The sequence below is a fragment of the Tetrao urogallus genome (genome assembly GCF_951394365.1).
Source record: "Tetrao urogallus genome assembly, chromosome: Z".
Classification (NCBI taxonomy): Eukaryota; Metazoa; Chordata; class Aves; order Galliformes; family Phasianidae; genus Tetrao; species Tetrao urogallus.
The window spans coordinates 49217347-49239827 of NC_136816.1; the positions used below are offsets into that span (position 1 = coordinate 49217347).

The 22481-nt window shown below is 46.8% G+C and overlaps 1 protein-coding gene across 1 annotated transcript in view; it reads right to left on the reverse strand.

Annotated features, from left to right (window-relative positions):
* The window catches only part of DMRT1 (doublesex and mab-3 related transcription factor 1), a gene marked incomplete at both ends in the record, with an annotated part of 53856 nt that extends 46975 nt beyond the window's left edge, over positions 1-6881 (reverse strand). Inside the window, 2 exons of the mRNA XM_079548393.1 lie at positions 4594-4780; positions 6615-6881. Coding sequence (XP_079404519.1) covers positions 4594-4780; positions 6615-6881 — 454 coding nt within the window. The remainder of the gene's footprint in view (positions 1-4593; positions 4781-6614) is intronic.
* Between the last annotated feature and the right edge of the window lie 15600 nt (positions 6882-22481).

A 22481-nucleotide genomic window follows, 5' to 3' on the forward strand; every position in this document is an offset into this window, starting at 1 on the left:
AGTTCTCAAAATCTTTCCACGCTGCTACATCCACAGAAACTTCAGATGCAATAAAAGCCTGAAGGGAAAAATAATTCAATCTCTTTTAGCGACTCATCTCTGAAAATCACCGCTAGCTTCATCTCTTTCACTGATACAGAAGAAATGCAGCATATAAGCAGTCTGTGCTTCGATTAATAAGCACGTGTGACACTTCAGAAGTTAGAGAAACACAGGCACCTACACACAATGGAAGCTGCAAAGACAGTGAAGAATATCACTTCAAATGAGAAGCTGCAAGCTTAGCAAGAATTAACTGGAGAATTAACTGGAAACATCTAATCAGGGATGCAGAACCCTGCAACACTATGATTTATTTAACACAGTCTAACAATGTCCACAGGCAATGCATCAAGCAGGAAATGACAAAGCTGCAGGCGATTTCCGTCATCTAGTTCAACCTGCACGTTGATCAGAATTTACCTTCATATTAATCACTTTAGAACACAGGCTAACACTCTCTTAAACACCTCTCATGATTATGCTTCACTTAACTCCTTGTCCTTATGCAGGTCACTCCATTGCTAATTGCACTTCTAGTTAGGAGAAAAAGTGTCTACTGTCTAATTTAATTTTGTCTTTTTTAGTTTCAAGCCGTTGCTCCTTGTTATGCTGTCTCAAGCACTGTAAATAATCTCTCCCCCTCCTCCATATTATTACCTCTCAAATATTTATAGACTGTTATATCCACCCTTAGTCTCCTTTTCTACGAGCCATACATCATTTCTGTCACCCTTCCCTCTATCCTTTCAGATTTATCTATGTCCTTTTATAATGAGATGCTCAAAACTCTTCTGTGGTGTTCCCAAGTACGGCAAAGCCATCACCGGAGAGAGGCAGACACAACCCCTTGCTTAACAAGCAATGCCTTTTTGAAGAACTCTGAGCAGAATGCCTGTGATTTCTGTAGAAATAGAACATATCACAGCCGTGGTCAGTGCGCTGCTGAGATCATTACAAAATGACATCAGTCAGAAATGAAAATAACCTGTTAATCCAGCTCTTTCATTTGAACAGAGAAGTTTGTTGGCTATGGGAGAAGCTAGGTTAAAACACCAGGAAACAATGGACGGGGCTTCGTGACTCTCAGTATTGAAGGACACTCAGCAGAACCAGAGGGCAGACAGCAAATGAAACTGGTAAAGTACTGGCAGCTTATACAAGAGAAGAAAATGATAACTGGAACGCAGTGAGGAAGCATGACAAAGGGCACAGGGTGGTGACTACTGCAGGCTCACCAAGACCTGCAGCCTCCACAATAGGCAAAGCAGCTAACATCTTTCAGACTTCAATACTCTGACTTAATAAGAAAAAAAGTAGGCATTTTGAAGAATTCATAGAATAATTTAGCTTGGAAGGACCCTCTGGAGCTTCCTTCACAGTTGGATTATGTTGCTTAGGCATCATCCACTTCAGTTTCCATTACTCTAGGGTGGAGATTCCACAACCTTCCTGAGCAACCTGTTCCCTTAATTGAGCACTCTTCATGGTGAAATGTTCATGGCACCTTCCTGATCTTGCTCATCAGTTGATCAAAATGAGACTTACTTGACAAAACCGAAATTCTGACTGCATGTAATGCTATACTATAAAGACTTGAAGGGATTTTCTTTCAAAAATAAATTTTTTTTTTTTTTTTTTTTTTTTAATCAGACCATTATATCTTTTAACTATAATAGCTCACTTTTTCATCCCATTACTCAATACAGGACAACAATGACTAAAAGCCTGTAGCAGCAGTGTTTGAAATCACAAGAATCATACAAGAGGTCAACGAAAAACAGAATATCCAGTTAGGTACAATCATGCTGAAAAGGTAACAGAAAAGCAGAGGAAGAGAAAAGAAGACAAAATTATCAAGATAAAATCTCATCCATTCCTCAAAGAGTTTCAATATGAAGGGAGAAACTACATACAACAAGGTAAGAACAGCACTGTTTTGTTTCCATCACGCATAGTAAATGTAACAAAGGGAAATAACAAGTGCAGGGTTATTACTTGTAGTTGCTGACAGTACCTTTACCTGGTCAGCCAATGATAGTACAAAGGCACGTAAACAATGTAAGCGAAGCCAACAGCAAACACACCCCTGCAGAACACAGAAGAAGAAGCAGGTATGTACGAGCATACAGTAATTCTATCTATTCTGGGTGCTTCTAAATTAGCTGAATGAAAGCAAAGGAAAAAAAAAAGAAAGAAAAAAGAAAGATCTATTTTCCAGAACTTTCCATTACCTCTGCTGCAGCTATCCCATCTCACAGAGGCCAAACATGACTCTCCACATGTGAACAAAAGGGAGGAAAGGTACAGAGCTGCATGTCTCCTCCATTTAGTGTGCACAGCTCTCGCCTGAATTTCCCCCATGAATGACCACGCTGTTGTCCTCCAGTGACTTCTAAATATTGAAATTGCAGAGATGGAAAACCAAACTGACATGGAACTAAGAAGGATCCGGGCTTAAAAACACTGCGCTGAGATGTCTCGAGGGCACATTTTAAGTACTTTTCTACCACCTTTTCCTGAGGTTTCACATATTTGCCAGCCTAACCAAATACAGTTGCCCCACAAGAAGAAAGACAATTGCTTTAGATGCCCTGCAATCACAACTTGTTGCCCTGTATAATTAAATAGCCATTGTTTTCAAACAGCCTGTAACTCTTCTAGAGAAAACACACAGAAACTGCAAAATATATTTTCAGGAGGTTCAGCCACCCTTTCCCAACAACCTACAGATGTCCAGATGGCTGCTATTTCTCCGGAAAAAACAGGAGGAATAACAGGAGGAGTCTGCCCCTCCAGAGCAAGCCCGGCTGCTGAGCCTCAGAAGGAAAATGGCAAAGCCCTATGTTAACAACTGTAATAATTCATTTTTCCTCCCTTCAAAAACAGCATGTCACAAAGGCATCTGAAAAACAGTCTCCGGCCTCTGCAGGTGCTGCAATATTTCTGATTTGCTGATAAAATGGATACAGTGAGGAAAGACTCTCTGCCTGGCACTATGTCTGATTTGTGTGACTCCTTCATACATTACTCCTCCAGTGGCAAACAGTGCTCTGCGTGGTGGACTTCAAAAGACAAACGACTCTTGTGAAGCCGAAAACTTACCCAAGGAAGAGAATTACTTCTGTCAAAATGATCTCTAACACATGTCATACAGGGACTGCAGCTCTCCCAGGAGCCCCAGACCTCTCCAGGGCTGGCAGGGAGCTGCTGGCTCCCACTGCAAAGAAAAGTTGGAGTCTGCCTGCATTAACTACTGTCAGTTCTTACAAAATGCACACCTTAGCCTACCAAGCCACCTCTCGTTTCTTTGGTGCTGTGTCAATTTAATTCAATATATGCAAATAACTCCCACTGTCCTTCCTCCATTCTCTGCTAAAGACTGGGTCTCTTGCTTTGCCTACGTATACAGTACCAGTAAAATGACAGAACAGCAATGGAAGAATAATAGAATAATAGAATCATGGAAAAGACTTCTCAGATCATCTAAATCCAATAGTCAATACTACTGGAAATGGCCTGTGGAGCAGGACACACATCCAGGTGCTGTGCTGTTATCACTTAATGCAAGGCACTGACCCCTTCAGAAACATCTCTTTAGCTCGAAAGAATATTCACCTGTGTTATTAACATCCGCACAGATAATTAAAAATGAACTGCATTTCCTTTTTTTATGTCTTTTTTTTTCTTTTCCTTTTTCTGCCTATCACAAAATCATTAAGCAGGAAAAGGCCTCTAGGATCACCCAGTCCAACACCAGCCTCTCCTCACCATGCCCACTAACCATGTCCCTCAGTGTCCTCAGTGCCACATCTCCATGGTTCTTGTATACTTCCAGAGGTGGTAACACCACCACCTCCCTGGGCAGCCCATTCTAATGCCTCACCACTCTTTTCAAAAAGAAATACCAACTGTCTATACAACAGAAGTCAATGATGTCAATATCGTTCTCTTGTATACTCCACTGCTCTACCTATCAGGCAGAAGCTGCAGAAAAAAAAGACTTGCCTGGAGTCAGCGCCTTTTAGTCCTTGTTGTGCTCAGGCATAGTTTTACTACACCTGTAAACAAATACAGTTTGTTTTTTGCCTGTTTTTGCAAAGGTCAAATGCAATACAAAGATTGTGCAGTAGGGTGGAAGGATTGCCACCAGCCCATCGTGGCTCATCGCACCTGGCTGCATGGTACTGGGGGACCCACACCTGATGGCAGCACCCTTACACAGCTCCTGCACTACAAGGAACTTTGCATCTCTGCAAACAAGCAGCCAGGGAGTGAGTGGTTGCCAGGACTGGCAGAAACAGAGGAGGAAATGTGTTTGGGGAGAAAAGAGAAAAACTCCTTGTGAATCACTACTTGCAGGTCCACACACAATGAAATTCTGAGCTATTCTGAGCTGGTCTATTCTGAGCTAAATTTATTTTTCAAGTGGAAATAATGAAACACGATGGACAAACACTGGCTTCCTCCTTCTTGCTAGCTCCACCAGGCAGCACACAGAGCAGCAGTGCTGCCTGGGCAGTAAGGAGCAGTGGGCCCCTCACCGGTACTGACCTGGTGGTGCGCTTGCTGCTGCTGCTGCTGCCGTGCTTGTGGAGTGCACAGGGCTGCTGCTGTCCTGCAGGAGACAGGAGCTGCTGTTGCTGCTCTTCTTGACAGCTGGCTCTGGGGCACTGGGCAAGGGCACGGGGTGGCTGATCCCCAGCTCCTCTTCCTGGGCTTGCTGCCTCCTCAGTGCAACCTGAGGAGGAGAAAGCAGATGTAGGGCACAAGCAATAATGGCAGCAAAGCAAGGCTCAAACCCAAGGGTTTTCTTCTCTATACTTTACAGTGCTGACATCATGATCCAGCCAGTGGGTATGGGAAGATAAAAGAGAACTTACAAAGCCATTTAAAACCCCTTTTCCATGCAAACACCTCTGAATGAACCCATGAAATGCTGGGACTACTCATACAGTAAAGCTGACTGTATAGCTGCTCTTAGTTAGACCATACTGTTAGAAGCACCCCACTCTGCTGACAAACAGCTCTCGGGGACAAGAAATGGGTCTGCTTTACTGTTAAGGCAGTTCTTCATGAGGGCTTATCCATGCAATCTGGTGCTCTTCCAAAGCCTGCTGGGCTGCCTTGCAGCTCCCTGTTGGAAACCATGTACCCAGACCTTGCTTGGGGCAAAACAGGCTTTGGAGCAACAGCAGTGCTGGGGAAAAAGCAGGAACTGCTGCTACTGTGTGCTGTGCATCGGTCCTCACTGGGACACTGCAAGACAGCTCTCTGCCTCCTTCCTGCCTCTGCTGCTCTGTATGTGCTGTACTCAATAGACAATGAGGGCTCCCCAGCAGACCTCTGGGCAGCAAGGCAGTCCAGCATGGCTCTGCCCATGCCGAGCCCCAGCACACAGACAGACAGCTTGCCTACAGCCACCTCCGTTTACCTTGCCACACAGCTGCTGGCCTCCACCTGCATCCGAATCCCAAGTGATCTGCCCCAAGCTGCAGGCTGCAACCACTTCTCTAAGTTCTCCTGGATGATTCCCCAGCATTTCCCTCTGGCCCCTGACCATTCTCAACAGCAACACCATTCTAACACAGACATGTAGTATACCACCAAAGAGAAATCAGCAACAGCTGGTGAAACACTTTCAGAGCAGAGCGTGTAGGTGTGCGCACACTATGGAACTCAGCCCCTCTCCTTGTTCTGACCCCACAAGTCAACAGCCTTGACCTGCAGCATTCCTCTGGTGCAGAAGGACTGCTGCAGGGTTACATCTGAAGGAGTACAGGCAGTGTGGCTCCCACTCCAACATGGCTCAGTGTGGGAGGGAGGGCCTCAGTGCCACCTCCCAGCTAGGTAGGGAGCAGCAACCCAGATGTCACCTGCGTGGTCTGACAGCCCTGTGATCATCTGATGAACAGGCCTGCGCAGGACAGGATGCAGCCTGCTTTGCTGCCAAACACCACGGGTTTGTCACTTAGGTTTAGGTGTACCTGGCTACACACCAAGCCTCTTCACACAACACACAGGAAGTTTTGAAAACACCGTTTAAAAAATCTGCCTTTTTAGAAATGAGCTCAACTAAAGACACACAGGCTCAGATGTAGCGAACGCAAAAGCTGCAAGTGGAAGAGAGCTACTAATATCTGGTTGACTAGGTTACTGTCTGGCTAAAAGCAAGTTGTCAAAGAGGAGAGAAAGCCCAATTTGAAGTTAACTACAACTTCTAGCACAGAGATTCACTTACTGGAAGGGCACAAGTGCACTTCAGTTTCAGCCGCTTTTAAAGCAGAAGCACAGTCAGATGTTTTACAAGCACTGCCGGGTGCGTTCGGCTGCCACTCGGAGCGCAGAGGTGAAGCAGCCCGACTTCAGCGTCGAGGACACCGCGTGCAAACAGACATCGAACGCCGCCCGAGCGCCTGCTTCCGTCGGGAAGGGCAGCGGCTGGCTCCGCCCGGCCGGCCCCGGCTCTGCGGGCAGCGCGCTCACCGGCCGGCCCCGGCCCCGCTCCCCCCGGCCCCGCCGCGCGGCGGACGCTGCGGACGCTGCGGGCACCGCTCCGCCGCCCCGCGTCTCACCTGCGCGGCCATCACCCGCTGCCGCTCGGCGATCAGGCTGCACTTCTTGCACTGGCAGTCCCGCCACATGCAGAACCGCTTGTGCCCCTTCAGCGGCGAGGAGTAGCCGTGGTTGCGGCAGCGGGCGCACTTGGGCAGACGCGGCAGCTTCTTGCCCGCCGCCGGGGCGGCCGCCATTTGGGCCGCCGCCTTGCCGAGGCCGGCCGCCTTGTCCCCCGGCCCGGCGCCGTCCGGGGGCTTGCTGACGGCCGGGGAGTCACCGGGCATGACGGCCCGGCGAGGCTTCGGCGCGGCTCTGCCCGGCCTCGCCCCGTCCCGTCGCGTACCGTCCCGCCACCCCCCGCGTTTTGGCGGGAGGCCGCAGCCCGGCCTCGCCCCTCCCGCCTCCCGCCGCCCCCCGCCGCCCCCCGCCGCCCCCCGCCGCCCCCCGCCGCCCCCCGCCCCCGGGCTGCTAGCCACCAGCCCTCGCCCCCGGCGGGCCGGGCGCCGGAGCGGGCCGCCCTGCCCGCCTCCCGCGTCCAGCCCCGCGCGCCCAACCCGACCGCGCCGTCGGGGCGTCCCGGGCGACCCTGCCGCGGAGCCACGGCTGAGCGGTCGGGAGTCCCCGCCGGCGGCGCTCCGCGGCTCCGCTTTGTGCCCCGCTGCCCGCGCGGGGTTCGGTGCGCGAGGGTCGGTGGTTCCGTGGGCCGTGGGGGGAGCGCGGAGAGCCGGCCCGCTCTCTTGATGCCGGCATCAGACGGCCGAAGCCGCGCGCTGCGGGGAGCCGCGGAAGATGCATTTCTCTTTTCCGTAGGATCCCGCTCAGCCCGTCGCGACGTGATTTACGGCCCCAGGCGGCTCTACAGATATTATTTACAGTATTAATATTTCCTCTGTTACACCTTTAAATCTTTCCGGGCTCAACTTTAGATGACGCTATCTTCATGGTGAAATGAAACTATTAAATTACATCTCCATGTAAGATGAATGACAACTGTCACAGGAGTGACTCGACAGAGATGAAGCAGAAAGCGCCTGAGATTACGCGGGGCTGATTTATAAAGATTGCATAAAGATTTCTATAACCCAGCTTCATGACTCAGCATATCGGATGGTAATAAGTTACAGTAGGTAGAAATTTATTTCTGCTGGAAGAAGCCAAGGAGAGCTTCTCCCTCCCCTCCCCTCCCAGCAGCCCTCTCCCGCTAGCCCTGCACGGGCTGAGCCCGCAGACCGCCGGCCGCCAGCACCAGCCCCGCCGGGAAGATCCTTGCGGCCGGGTGCTTTGCAGTACCGTCCGTTAAGCAGGTTGAAACATTTATTTGATGGCATGCGCGTGGCATTGCCCTCCTCGCACTGATGTGCCCCGGCTGAGCGCAGCCTCACCCCGCAGCGCGGTGCTGCGACCGCAGCTCCTGCGGGCGGTGACCGCGCGCTTTCCTGCAGCAGCAGCAAATGAGCGCAGGTGGTCCGGAACGGGAGTGAGACTGCTGTGCTGCACAATGAACGGTGTATCTCACTGATGTTTAAGCAGGTGAAGATGCAGGCGGGCGTCCTTAGCTTCCTAGACTGAAAGTGAAATCCGTCCTTGAATGAAGCCGTTTGCAGTCTTGTAGGGGCATTCCGAAGTTGTTGGCTGCCAGTCAGCCCTGAAAGGGAATCTCCAGGTTAAGTTCTTTTGTGGCTGGGTAAGCCCCGGCAGCTGCTGTGCGGCCGCTCAGATGAGAATCTGAATGAAAAAGGAGATGAAAGGAGGCTAAATCTTCGGAAAAAGGAAGCAAAACGAACAAAACAACTTTTCGAAGTGTGAAAAGGTAGGAGTAGAAGAAAAAGGTCAGGAGAATTGACGGGAGGAGGAAGAGAAAAACTGGAAGGAGTGAAAAAGGAGAACAGAAACATGGCATGTGGAATGGGCAAAGACAGGCAGTAATAGCAGTCAATAACTGCACACAGGTGTTTTTTTCACTTACAAACTAAGCGAGACAGCTGAAAAATGACTCATAAGATGCAGGTAGTGCAACAGATTCCATAAGAGCACAAATTCACCTATCTGTCATGTAAGTATTTCATAGTCCTGCTTTTCAGGAAACGACACAGATCCCCATTATCCATGACGTTATGAAACCTATTGGTGAGGAGCTAAGTACTAATTAAATTAATTTAGTTTTCTGGGTGAATGCCACCGAGATACTAAGGTGCCTGCTGAGCACAAGGGCACAGCCAAGCCTCCAACTATGCATCCCTTCGTTTTAGTTTGCTTGTGCCACACTTACAGGATGGTTTTAGCTTGTAATGTTGCTTGTCTCTATTTTTTTTTCACAAGCATTTGGTGGGGATGTTAATGCATCACTGGGCTGTCCATGGATTCATGTGGGAAGGAGAGATGGTTGTCACTACCAACAGCTCTAATGCAGACCTGAGCAGTCTCACTGCAAGCCTTCAGGAAATCAGATTCACTTGTTCAGTGCGGCTGGGTGCTTCTAATTTGGTGCTAGCAGTGATGTCACTGACTTGGCATCACTGCTATTTGCTGATACCTTTGGAAAAAAGGACCTTTAAGAATTGTTTATGATGAAAAAATGTAAGAAGAGCCTTTTTACTATCCCTAGTTGTTTTTGCACAAGTCTCTCAAGTACAAAATGTCATCTGTTTGCAGTGATCTGTCTGCTGCTGTTTGAAGTCTTTTAATGATTCTTTGCACCTGGAAAAAGTCGTATTTGCTAACAGAGCCATTGACTCCAGGAACAGCAATGCCTCCACCATTTCATTTGGCATGCCTGAGCAGCTCAGTAGAGAAGACACAAATTAAAAAGGTCCTAATTCTGACAGTGTTGCTTGCAGAACAGAGATCACTGGTTTTATCAGTGTCAGCAGGTTGAGTGCATTCAGGGCTTGTCTCCCCCCATAAAAAGATTCCAAAAAGGTTTCTGTGTATGGGCAGGAAATTGGGAGGAGATTGTATTGCTCCTTTATGTTCTGTGGCTAAACCAAGAGTGCTTCTTTATAACACTGTTCTGAAAAATAAATGATTTTCTGTAATTCATACTCTGTGATTTTGTACCGAGCAAAGTAAATTAATCATTTCTTATTTAAAGTAGCTGGAGAAAAAAAAAGAATGTGTCAGTCCGTGGCCACAAAGGAGTATAGTTCTCCCATTTCCTCCTGGTTCCTCCGTTAGACCCCAGCCTTTCTGCCACAGTGATGTGGACATTTGTTTGGGTACCACAGCCCCCATGGTCACCTCTCTGCAGCAGTGAGGAAGGGCTGGATGCAGGCAGGGGCAGTGCAGCATCATCTTCTGTTCCAGACACACAGACCTCTCTTCGTGGGACTTCAAACCCTCGTGTTTTCCTCTGTATCCCAACATTATGTACAGCCTGGGTCTCTGGTGGATCTGATCCTCTATGACTTTTGCATGTATCCTCTTTAACTTTTTGCTGCTCCAACAGTAATGCCTCCTATGTTATGATGTTGGACTATGACATCAGAGGCAGATGTTGGTGCTATGGCAGTAGAAGCTGAACCTTCCCACCAATATCCTGTTGCTTTTTGTTGCCATGAGACAAATGGCAGCAGAGGGGCAGTTGGACACACAATGGCATCCGATGTGGAAATGTGAATGAAGCAAAGGAAGGGGGTGCAACTGAATTCCTCCATGTGGAAAAAATGGCACCCACTGACATTTCATTGATGCGTTCTGAACATTTCTGGAGAGCAGGCAGCGAATGTGAGCACAGTGAGGTGGTGCATAATTGCATTTCAGCACTGCTGACAGTGCCATGAAAGACAAGCACTGTTCCAGTTGGCCATACACAGCTGTCATACAACAGAACGAAGAGTGTCTCCATCAGTTCATCTGTGTGAATTAGGTAATGGAGTTGACTATGTTGAAAAATAGCATTTTTGTAGCTGAAAATTTGCTATAGCTAATAGTGTTATTATACTCTTTGTATCTTCCATGCAGATAAATAGGAGGCATTACTTTCAGTGCAAGCATCAGACATATGTATGTGTTTGTTTACAGGCACTGGATCAAATCAGTGGGTTTTCCCCATGCGAAGGTAAGCATCTGCTGTAGGGATGGACCCCAGCAGGACTGTGACAGCTGAAACGAAGCGTTCTGTACGTACTGTACTGTTTCCAAAGGATAGTTCAGGAAAAATCCAGTAGGTGGCATAAAGAAGCCATGCTTGGTTTTTTTTTTTTTTTTTTTTTTTTTTTTTTTTTTTTTTTTTTTTTTTTTCCAGTTTTACTTCTTTCATTTATTCCTTATATTAAAACTGAAGTTTTGTCTGCTGGCTCTTTAACCCTGCAAGCAACATTTTGTATTGCAAGCACAGAATTTTCTTGATACTTTCTGGAAGTATATATATTTTTTGTGTCTTTCTTTATTTGTGCTTTGATACAGGTTATGACTGTAGTACAGGTTGCACTGCGACCTGGAGGTGAGGATTTCTTCTCAGAACAGGCAGATCTGAACCCAAACCTTGCACTGAAATGCCTCGTATTTGAAAGGTTTTAAAATCAGCTCCAGCACTGTCAGCTCAGACACTTCCCAGTTACACTATGAGGGTTAGCACCAGCAGTGTCTCTCAGTGTCACTGGAATCTGACAGTCCACTAATCGTTTTTGCTAAAAGTCTATTCAAGTAAACTGAGTCTTTTACTCAGACGTAAGCTTTTGAGAGCTTCATTCCTCCGTGCTCCAAAAAGTGCTTCAGTGTACCTTCATCACTTCTCAGTTGCCCATTTGTGCACCCAGTGGTCAGGTTTTCCCATGACTAATGAAAGTCAGATGTTGCATTTATATTTATAGGGTATGGGGCCTTCACGTGCCTGTAACCCCAATGTGCTGCTGGCCTTCTCTTCAGAATCCCACCTCTCTGCGGTCCTGGTCTCTGGCTTTCGCTCACTGTGTGAACGCCCGAAGCAGCTTAATGGCACTGCAGCCACTCAGCTTTTTTCTTTTTAACCTTTGTGCAACCTAGGAGAGGCATGTGGACTCGGGGTATCTCATTCCATCGGTCAGGAAGGCTGCTGCTCCCTGCTCTGCTTGCAGAGCTCAGGTCAGTTCAAAACACTCAGCTCACGTTCCCTTCCCTCACAGAATCACAGAATTGTAGGGGTTGGAAGGGACCTCCAGAGATCATCGAGTCCAACCCCCCTGCCAAAGCAGGTTCCCTACACCAGGTCGCACAGGTCGGCATCCAGGCAGGTCTTGAACATCTCCAGAGAAGGAGACTCCACCACCTCCCTGGGCAGCCTGTTCCAGTGCTCCGTCACCTCACTGTAAAGAAGTTCTTGCGCACGTTTGTGCGGAACTTCCTATGCTGCAGTTTCCGGCCGTTTCCCCTTGTCCTGTCTCCACTCACCACTGAAAAGAGTCCGGCCTCGCCATTCTGCCCCCCACACCTTAGATATTTATAGACCTGGATCAGGTCCCCTCTCAGTCTCCTTTTCTCAAGGCTGAACAGATCCAGTTCACTCAGCCTTTCTTCATAGGAGAGATGCTCCAGGCCCTTCACCATCTTTGTGGCCCTCCGCTGGACTCTTTCCAAGACATCCTTGTCTTTTTTGTACTGGGGAGCCCAGAACTGGACGCAGTACTCCAGATGAGGCCTCACCAGGGCAGAGTAGAGGGGGAGGATCACCTCCCTCGACCTGCTGGCCACGCTCTTTTTAATGCACCCCAGTAAGCCATTGGCCCTCTTGGCCACAAGGGCACACTGCTGGCTCATGGCCAACCTGTCGTCCACCAGGACATCCAGGTCCCTCTCCACAGAGCTCCCCTCCAGCAGGTCATCCCCCAACCTGTACTGGTGCATGCAATTATTCCTCCCTAGATGCAAGACTCTACACTTGCTTTTGTTAAACCTCATCCGTTTTTTTTTTTGCCCAGCTCTCCAGCCTGTCCAGGTCTTGCTGAATGGCAACACAGCCTTCAGGCGTGTCAGCCAATCCTCCCAACTTCGTATCATCAGCATCTTCCCTCAGGAAGACCAGGTGTGACACGTGCCCAAGGGACCCTTTGCAGAAGAGCACAGGCCCTCTGGTGTGGGAAACATGGCCACAGAGTGGGAGTTTCCTCAGCACTCTGCTTGCCCTATGTTCCGGCGGTGTGGAAGGAGATCTCTACGTCAGCAACTTCAGGTGAGCTACAGCCACCAGAAGGCACTTGTCTGAGCAAAAGCATGTTGGCTAGCAAGATATGCATTTGATGAAGTCTAGAGTTTAATGTTCAAAACCTCGAGGTTTTAGTAAAAGCTACTTATGTAAAGACCAGAAAAGCCTGTTTGTAACAACAGAAGGCCCTTCCCCTTCGCTCTCGTGAGACTGGCCAGCAGTGTGGGCCCATAGTACTGAAAGAAAACACAACCCACCAGAAATAAAATTCACTCCATTACATCATGCCACGTACTGTACAAAAACAAGGGAGTTTTCAAGTACAATGAAGCAAATAAAATCAACATACTCTTGGTATGCTTCATAATGTCTCATCTGTGACTAGTTTTTCTAGTAACAGATAAAGAAAATATTACTGTTTCTTTCACTGAACACTTGTGTTCTCTGTTCTTCATGAAAGTCAGGATCTTTTCATGACTGACTTAAGGACTGAATAGGATACACTGTCAGCTGCTTGGGAATTTCAGTTGTTCAGTCTAAATAGCCAAATATTAAATGGCTAAAGCCAATTATTAAATGGTTAAATTGGCTATTTGGAAGCATTATTAGGTGCAACTTTTTAAATATCGGTAAAAAAGTGGATGTGGGGACCCCATGGGACTGCTCCTTCTCAGTCTTCATTGCTCATTTTCAGTGCACTTAAAAATTAATTGGATCCAGTGACTTAGAACATTGAAGACTCTTGCATGACTCATTAAGCTGACACTTCTAACATTTGTAATTTGCTCTGTCAGAGTGATAGAATCACATAACCCATCTATGCGTTTGAGTTCTTTCATCAGGGTAGGACTAGTGCAGGGAATGCCCTTAGATTTGAGTATCATCATCAATTCAGCTCTAAGACATCTGTAATGGAGCCGAGTTTGATAGACTGCCAGAGTGTGACAAACTAAGCTCCAGCCTCTTAAAATCGCCAACACAATTAATTGCTACTTTTTTATTTATAGTCTTCAATTTTTAATGGATACTGTTAAATTCCCACTTCATTGAGCAAGTCCATTGGTATTTAAAGGAACAAATAGATCATTTCAAATTATAAAGCACTTGTTTTATTATCTGCTTTCTTTTTTAACCGTGCAAGGTCTGATTTTACATTCCCCGTCTTAAATAACCCAAAACTGATGGAGTTCCAGGTTTCTGAGGGGAGCATTTAGCTGTTTTTCCTAGGTGACTGAAAGTGCAGATTTTGCTGTGCTTAGCTTACTGGCTGCCCAATTGTTTGCATTCTCCATAATTTCTGTTCTTGATAGAAGCAAATGAACGGTTACAGCAGCTTTATGTGCATTGATTTTCACAGGGAGGCTCAGAGGAATGCTGACACAGAGCCTTGGTGTCCTCATCCCTGGTCCCTGGAGCAGAGATCCTGGAGATGTGGGCCCATCTGTCATGGACAGCCTTGCAGGGTGCTATCAGGATGAAGATAACCACAGCACTCAGTTGGCTTCCTCAGGTAATGCCTTCCTACCCTACCACTGTACATCAGTCAGAACGTCAGGGTTGGTGATCTCTGCACATCTTATATGCATGTTGGCTAATTAGGAGTAATTGAGTTTCTCCAGTTCTATTGGCTAGAAGGTGCTAAGGAAGTTGACACATTTGTTACAAACAATTTCAACTGCCAGGCTATTGATTTTAATTAGGTTGGCTTTGTCTAGACATGGGGCTGCCTTGTCAGGTGATGGGGACACTATGTGGAAATGAATTAGGCAAACATTCTAATTTTCTGTCATCCCTACGCAAACAAACCTCCTGCAGATGCCGGAATAAAAGTATTTGAAGCCCAGCTCTGTGATGCTGGCCAAGTTGACACAAGTACTTGCACTGCCTGAATAAGACCTATTTAAATACAATCGGAATTTAAAATTGTTTCACATAGCCCACAGCAAGGTTGAGGACAAAGAGCACCTTTGTTGCACAGGGCGTTAAGATGCCCATTTTTGAGAAATGAAGACAGGGAGATTGTCTTTCTGGTACTGAAAGGTCTCTTTCCTGAGCTCCAGGTGCCTGACAGTGGGTAGGCCACAGATCTAAAATTGCCCAAGCATCCATTAACAACATAACCTGCTGTCTTTGGGACTCCCTGCATTCTATTTGTGCATTGCCCAGCTGCCTGGACATTCCTTAGTCAATGGCCCACTGCCTTGTGATGTTCTGCTCTGCTGGGTTAAGAATACAGACTGTAACCAATTCCAGTGAACTGTGCTCCAGAGAGACTCCTTCTGTTACTGAAAGTAAACAAACCAGGCCATTAGAAACAAAATGAAAATTACCCTCCCTTTTTTCTGTTGAAATATTGCCTGCTCAGATCTTGACTTTCCCATTTGTTAGGATAGATGTTGTAGAGTCTGGCAATGATATATCAAAAAATACCTTGTATTTACCTTCACTTCCTATTCAAAGAAGGTCCCTAACATGATTGCCATTGTCACTATGAAGTTCTAAGGGGCACCACTTTACCAGTTCAATAAACACTACTGAAAGACAGTGGAAATAACTTGTACCAGAGAAGTGAGAGGAGGCTGCGCAGGTAGTTGTAGTTCACAAGTGGATGGTGATAGGAGCAGACAGTGCGGTCCAGCACTGCAGTTAGGAGCCCAAACGCTAGGTGGCACAGCCTCCTCCTGGCAGGAGCTGGAGGAGCAGCTCTCACACTTTTGGCAGTGTTGCTAGAGAGCAGTGGGAAGGACAGATGCACCGTGGTGAGAGATTGATTAGTTTGCTCACAATCGACAGCGCTGGAAGGTAGTACAGGAGCCAGAGATGGGAGCAAGTCGCATGTTTTCTTTGTAAATCTGCAGTCTGTGTTACATTTTGAGTAAAACTCTTCAGGATATCTAGTTCTTGAGCTCAGCTTGTTTGGTTCTGGAGCAGCATGTGCAATGCTGCTGGTCCTTGTGCCCCTCACTAGTGCTTACTAGCAGTGGATTACAGAATTCTTTGGGCAGTCCCAAGATATGCAGCCTGTTTTCCTGTTTTGTACCCATCTTTGAATAACTTTTTCTTTCAGAATTCTTCAAGACAATTATAGACAAACTTTTATTTGGTTGGAAGAAGGCTTCAGCCCTATTCATCTGCTGCTATAAATTATGGCACTGGCTCTTTTGATCTGGCTGCTGGTCAGGGATCACAGAAATGGCTTAGGTTGGAAAGGACCCTAAAAATCACCCAGTTCCAGCTCTCTTGCCAAGGGCAGGAACATGTCACCAGAACAGGCTGCTCAGAGGCCCATCCACCTTGGCTCTGAACACCTCCAAGGATGGGGCACTCACAGCTTCTCTGGGCAGCCTGTGCCAGTGCCTCTGTGCCCTCTGAGTAAAGAATTTGTCAAATCCTAACCTAACAAACATCTGATTTCTCCTTATTTAGTTTAAAGCTATTACCCTTGTCCTGTCGCTATTCAACCATGTAAAAAGTTGGTCTCCCTGATGTTTATAAGCTCCCCTCAAGTGCTGGAAGGCCGCAATGAGATGTCTCTAGAGCCTTTTTTTCTTCAAGCTAAGCAAGCCCTAGTCTCTCAACTCTTCCTCATAGCTCCAGCCCTCTAATCATCTTTGTGGCCTTCTCTGGACCCTCTCCTACAGCCCCCCATTCTTCCTGTGCTGGGGGCCCCAGATCTGGACACAGATGGGGCCTCACGAGGGCAGAGCAGAGGGGAACAATTTCCTTCCCTCCCTACTGGCCATCCCTCTCCTGATGCAGCCCAGGATATCATTGGCCTTTCGAGCTGTAGGCAAATGCTGCTGGCTTGTTTTTCATCCACCAGAAATTTTCATCCACCCTGCTACTCAGCAGGACTGCTCTCAATGAGTTCATCTCCAAGTCTGTACACATATCTGGGATTGCTCTGACCCAAGTGCAACACCTTTCACTTGGCCTTGTTTAACCTCACTAGATTCTTATGTGCCTACTTTTTGAGCAAGTCCAGGTTCCTCTGGATGGCATCCCAGCCTTCTATTATGTCAACTGCATCACTCATCGTGGTGTCATCAGCAAACTTGCTCAGGGTACATTCAATCTCACTGTCTACGTCCTTGATAAAGGTGTTGAAAAGAATCAGTACCAGTACTGACCCCTGAGAGACATCACATGTGACCATCCCCACCTGGACATTGAGCCACTAACTACAACACTCCAGTTGTGATCATCCAACCAATCCTTTAACCACTGAGCAGTCCATCCTTCCAATCTGTCTCTCTTCAGATTAGCGATAAAGATGTGGTACAGGTCCATGTCAGAGTCCTTGCACAGGTCCTTTGTGATGGGGGGGGGGGACAAGTTTGTGCATGTGTCACACATCAGGCACCAGAAAACAGTCTGTTTCACCAACTTGCATGGCAAGTGATTTTGTTGGTGTCCTCAAGCAAGTCATCATGTAACGTGAGGGAAGCTTCAGTTCCTAGAACTTGTCTTGTACATAAACTTCCAAATCTTGTGTGGGCCAGTGCATTAAAAGCCATAAAACACCACCCTTAGATTTCCATGCAGGTAACATCGAGCTTGTCCATGCTGAGCTACTGGGAGAGCTGCAGCAGCTTTGCAGCTTAGCACAGTGTTATGCAGGCCTTTCTCTCTGTGGAACTTACATTTCTGCTAGCAGCTGTTTTGCAGCTCTCTTCACTGCTTCCAAAAGCAGTGCTGGGACACAGGCCACAGCTTTCAATTCCAGATCTCAGGAGAATATGCCTGGGCAGAAGTAAAATAAATGAGAGCATAACACAACACTAAGAAGTACACACCCACAGTCCGGTGGCTGCAGCTAGAGGTGGCTGCTCCCAGGATCCCGGCCTGCTGCCATCTGCAGAGGGCCTCCCCTCAGAGCAGGGCTCCTCCTGGCTGGACATGTTTAGAGGTATGCAGACATACCTCTCATATATACATGTGTCTGCTTGGTCTGCAGTTCTTGACCCACTTCTGACAAAACACAAGTTGTCACGTGAAGGCCAGAACGTGCAATCATCTTATGACAGCTAGTGATGGTGGTAAGCTAATATTCCTTTAAAAATTCACCCATCTCAATAGATAAGCCCTCCTTTTTACAGAGCTAACCTGAAGAACTTCCTTTGGAAGAACCGCCCCTTTGGAAGCCACCTGTATTGCACATTATTTCAGCAGACACATTCTGGTGGTGTGTTACATCCCTAGTAGGTCGGAATCCCCTCTCAGCAAAACATCAGTCTCCTTTTGAACATCTTGCTGAGGGCCAGGTGCAGAAATACGCACGGGCCGTTTCTACTCTCATCACTACCAGATCTTCCTTACCTCACTCTTAGATAAGGTTTCTCCCCACATTACAGGTTTCCAGTCTTCTCCCATTCCCACAAACTTGCATTATTTTTCCTCAGTTGTTTCAGTCTGATTTTCCTAATTCTTATTTCCAAATCTCATGTTTTTTATCAGTCTCTGTTTCTAATCTCTCTCAACCTCTTCATGCAGCTGCTCTGTTCACACCCCTCCCAAATCTGCATCCACCACAGAAGACATGAACCAGCTTCTTGCTCCTCCTGCTGCTAAACCACCTCCTGCAGGTTAAGCCACCACGAGCGATACATGTAGTCAAACTGGAAAATTCTCACAGCAAACTTGCAGGAATGACTGTGCTGTGTGAGGAAGCCACTTCCTGGTCCATCCAGTGCCTGCTGACACCTTTGCAGTGCCACAGGCCTGTGAGTGGCTGCCCTGCAAGTCCAACACACCTTGGGACCAAAAAAATGTGGCTCCTTGGGCCTAGAAATGCCCAGCAGCAACACAGGCACATCATAGCTTGTTCACCACAGGCAGCAGGTGGCTTATAGATGTGCCTGAAAGACATGGCGATTGACTTCTGCTCTTCATGTCTGAAGGTGTTTAATAATACTGTGCTTAAGTGTATAATAGTGCCTTTATTTACAGATCTCTACTGCAGAGGTCGCTGAAGGGCAGTTTTATACAGCAAGAATTATTTCAAAGGCAGTTTGTCTTTGCTGTTGCTGGCTGTGTTGGCTAACCAAACAGAACATGCATGGAAACGGTGTCCGATGAGAACTGGCAAGGGAAGGTATATCACTCACCTGGGCAGTGGCACAAGGTGAAGGAGTGGGTGGATGAAATGGCACAGATGATAAAGCCCACCACGCTTCCCTGTGCCACGCTGACCCTGCAAAGGTGCCCACAGGTGCTGTCTGGAAGCTCCCGTTCTTCCTGATGAACATCTCATTCATGAGAGTCTGCCAGGGACCTGCATGGAGTGGGTGTGTGCGGAAACAGGCTTATCTTTTTCTTCTAATGTGGAAAGCTGGAGGTGCATATCATGGCAGAAACAGAACGCTTCCAACAGAGCTCTTGAGGCACTGAATTCATTAATCACTGCTAACAAAGAACTATCTGATGCACTGACCGATATATGCATCCATTGCTTGCAAGGCAGTACTACTTTCATCGTCACTGAATCTGGTGTGTTGCTCCACTGCCTAAAAACCTGGCAGGAAACAGATGTGTTGTTCCACACACTCTTCTAAGAAGTCGCTACAGACTTCTCTGCAAAAAAGTAGTTGTAGTGTTTCCTGCAAAATACCTTTTACAGAGGTTTCCAAACAGTCACCATTCTGCAGGCAGTAAGAGCACGTTCCTGCCCAGAAGTACTTACAGAGAAGCAGATAGGTACTGATCTGCTGGGTGATGTTATCCAAGTGAACTGTGGAGCAACTGGCAGAAATGGACAGCAATTGGCAGCTGAACTCTGACCAGGCATTTGGGTTCAGCACAGACGTGCAGAATCACAACTGCCAAACTCAGCAGGAGTCAGCAGGGACCTTTTCATTAACTTCATTCTGCATTACACCAGGCCTTCAGGAGTGAGGTCAAACAGTTCTGCAGTTCCCAACTGGAGTATGAAAGAAATCCAAATCTTGGAGTCCCTATTCTCTAATCTCATTATCGTCACCTCCCAGAATGCTTAGCCCCAAATTCTCCTTGCATGTTCTCTGGCACTGCTGCCTGACCTCCTGCCTCTGCTCCCTGCTCAGGGGCAGACCAAGTGCACACTTCACCTGCATCCCAGGGATGCAGACCCAGTTTGGGCACTTCTTTTTGCTGGGAAGGGTTTGTGGTTAATCTTTCCGTCAGTAGGTCTGGAACGGAGGAAAGGATAAAGCCTGCATGCAGACAGAGCCCAGCAGAGAGCTGCTCACAGCCAGCTCTGCTGCTGCTGTTTCAAAGGCACAAAGATGTCTGTAGCCTTTGGGCTGCTTCCATCCCAACAAACGGAGCCAGGCCTGTTTCAGGAACTGACGCCAAGGCTTGTATTACTCACACCAGGCTGAACTGGCCTCAGAGCTGTGCAGCTTCTCAGCCAAAAGCATGAGACACCAGGAGGAGCAGACAGAAGTCTATTTCTAGAATAACTTCAGTTCTCCCAGTTCCATAAAAATAACAACTCTGAAAGCATGCCTTGCAAAAATGCATTTTAGATCAACTGCCATCATGTAAAGATTGGTAACCAATAAAGACAGGTAACCAATAACTCTCACTTTTTATCTCTTAGGGTGATTGTATGCAGCACTGAGCTTCACTTCATGTGTAACAGCGTAACTGGAAAATGACAGTAAAGTGCTTTACAGCCTTGAAAAAGTGTCAGGGATTTTATGTATTCACTGAGGCTTGGAGTTCAAAGGTGAAGACAATATCATGCTTTGATACACCGAGAGTCAATCATCATCTCATCTCAACTGGAAAACAAATGCCTGGGAGGGTGTGTGGGGGGAGTTCAATTCAAAGCTGGTATGCATGGTAAACCCACTAATCCCAGCACCTGTGATAAATGCTATCCAGCACTATAAGGTGGAATTCAACTCGGCTGGCACAGGGCACAGGAGGATACAACTGTTTTTGGGAACCTCCCCACTGTTTACTGGGGAAAACATTGACATTCACAGTGTCAGGTACTTCAGGTGTCAACCTCCTGGGGACAAGAGGGCCATCAAAGAGAACAAATGGTACAGGAAGTAATTATTATATAATGTGTTGTTTTGTTTTTTTTTTAAATAGTATTCTTTTCTTCTTTTTAGCTGCTTATGCTTCTCAATATACTGCATCTCCCCAAATGAGAGATAACAGAGACTGCGATAACATGCACTGACCAGAAATAACATTCACTGACTCACCGACTATCCTGAGTGGGAAAGCACCCACAAGCATCACCAAGTCCAAGTCCCTGCTCCACACAGGACAATCCAAATTTCAGAGCCTGTATCTGACAGTGGTGTCCAAACACCCCATGAACTCCATCTGAGTGCACACTGTCCTGGGCAGCCTGTTCCATGCCCACCATCCTCTGGTGAAAAACCTTTTCCTAACCCCCACCTGATTCTCCTTGAGGTTTGTGCACTCCCCTTACTCTGTCCTTTTCACCTGAATCCATAAAAACATCCAAAGTTACTTTTCACAATTTTCCTGAGGTGACATGGCACAATGGTCCACCTCAACATAAAGATAAAACTGGGAGCAGGACAATGAGCCTTTGGGAAGAATCTGGACTTCGCATAGAAATGCAGAATCCAGAGCTTCCCTTAAAGGTTTTTAAACTCTAGATGGCCAGTTACAGGCCAACCCTATTGCTTATGAAGAAGGAATAGCTAAATTAACCCAATAAGGCTGATTTCTGTAGCCCTCCTCTTGCATGCAGTTGGAAGAGTCAGATTGCTCCTGACACTTCTGCCAGCCAGTGCCATCAGAAAGCAATATAATAATGTTGAACAACTGTATCCCTTAACACATTTGTTTCTGATATACCAATTCTCTACACTTCCCTAAAAAAAAAAAAAAAGAAAAAAAAAAAAAGTGGGACATGTTCTTTTTCCACACTCCTTCAGGAAGAAAGAAAGATGTATAAAGGTAGGTTTGGTGTGTCTGTCTCTGTCATTAGAAACCAAAATCACTTAACCAATTATTTTAAACCCTTCTTGGATAGCTGCTTGCCCAAGACTTCCACTAATTTATGGTAGGAGAGATGGGAACATGCATTGGTCCAGATTTTAACAGAGTCCTCTACTCTGAAACATAAATTCACATGTGCTTCAAATCTTTCTTCGACCTCAAGCTACATTACATAGGAATAGGCATGTATGCAAACGATCCATGGTAGCAGTGCAGCACGAAAAATAATGTTTGAAAAACTCTTTTGGTGACAAAAAACCTGGTGGACACGCTGCTGTGAAAGGTATCTGCAACAGCAAAACAGACAATACCCGAGAGGATGTCAGATGCCTCAACAAACAAAAAACAAAGGTCAAATTGTGGAGTGATCAACAGGCTTTAAAGCTGCTGTCATGAGATAAAAGCCAAAGTTAAGGGTATGATTACTGATTTCTTTAAGGAAGCACAACTAAATGGCTTCTGGTCAGTGCTAAATAAAAGTTACACTCTCGGTAAAACAGAAAGTAGGAACCTGTCCCTGGTCCAGATTCTGTCCTGTTGATATAATGTCTCTCCATTTAATCCATTTGGATTCCAGATGGAATTTAATCCATTAGATTCAGGCAAGCGTGTATAAATAAATAGACTGTGTTTTCTGTGAAATCAGAAATACATTAATTAGAACGTGTTCTGGAGACAGACTGAAGCATTCATCCTTCTTTTTCATTTCATCAGGCTGATTTGTTTAACTGCACCACAGCATATATCTTAAAATCCTAAGGACAAGATAAAACTGTCTTGACTCTGGTGTGCTCTC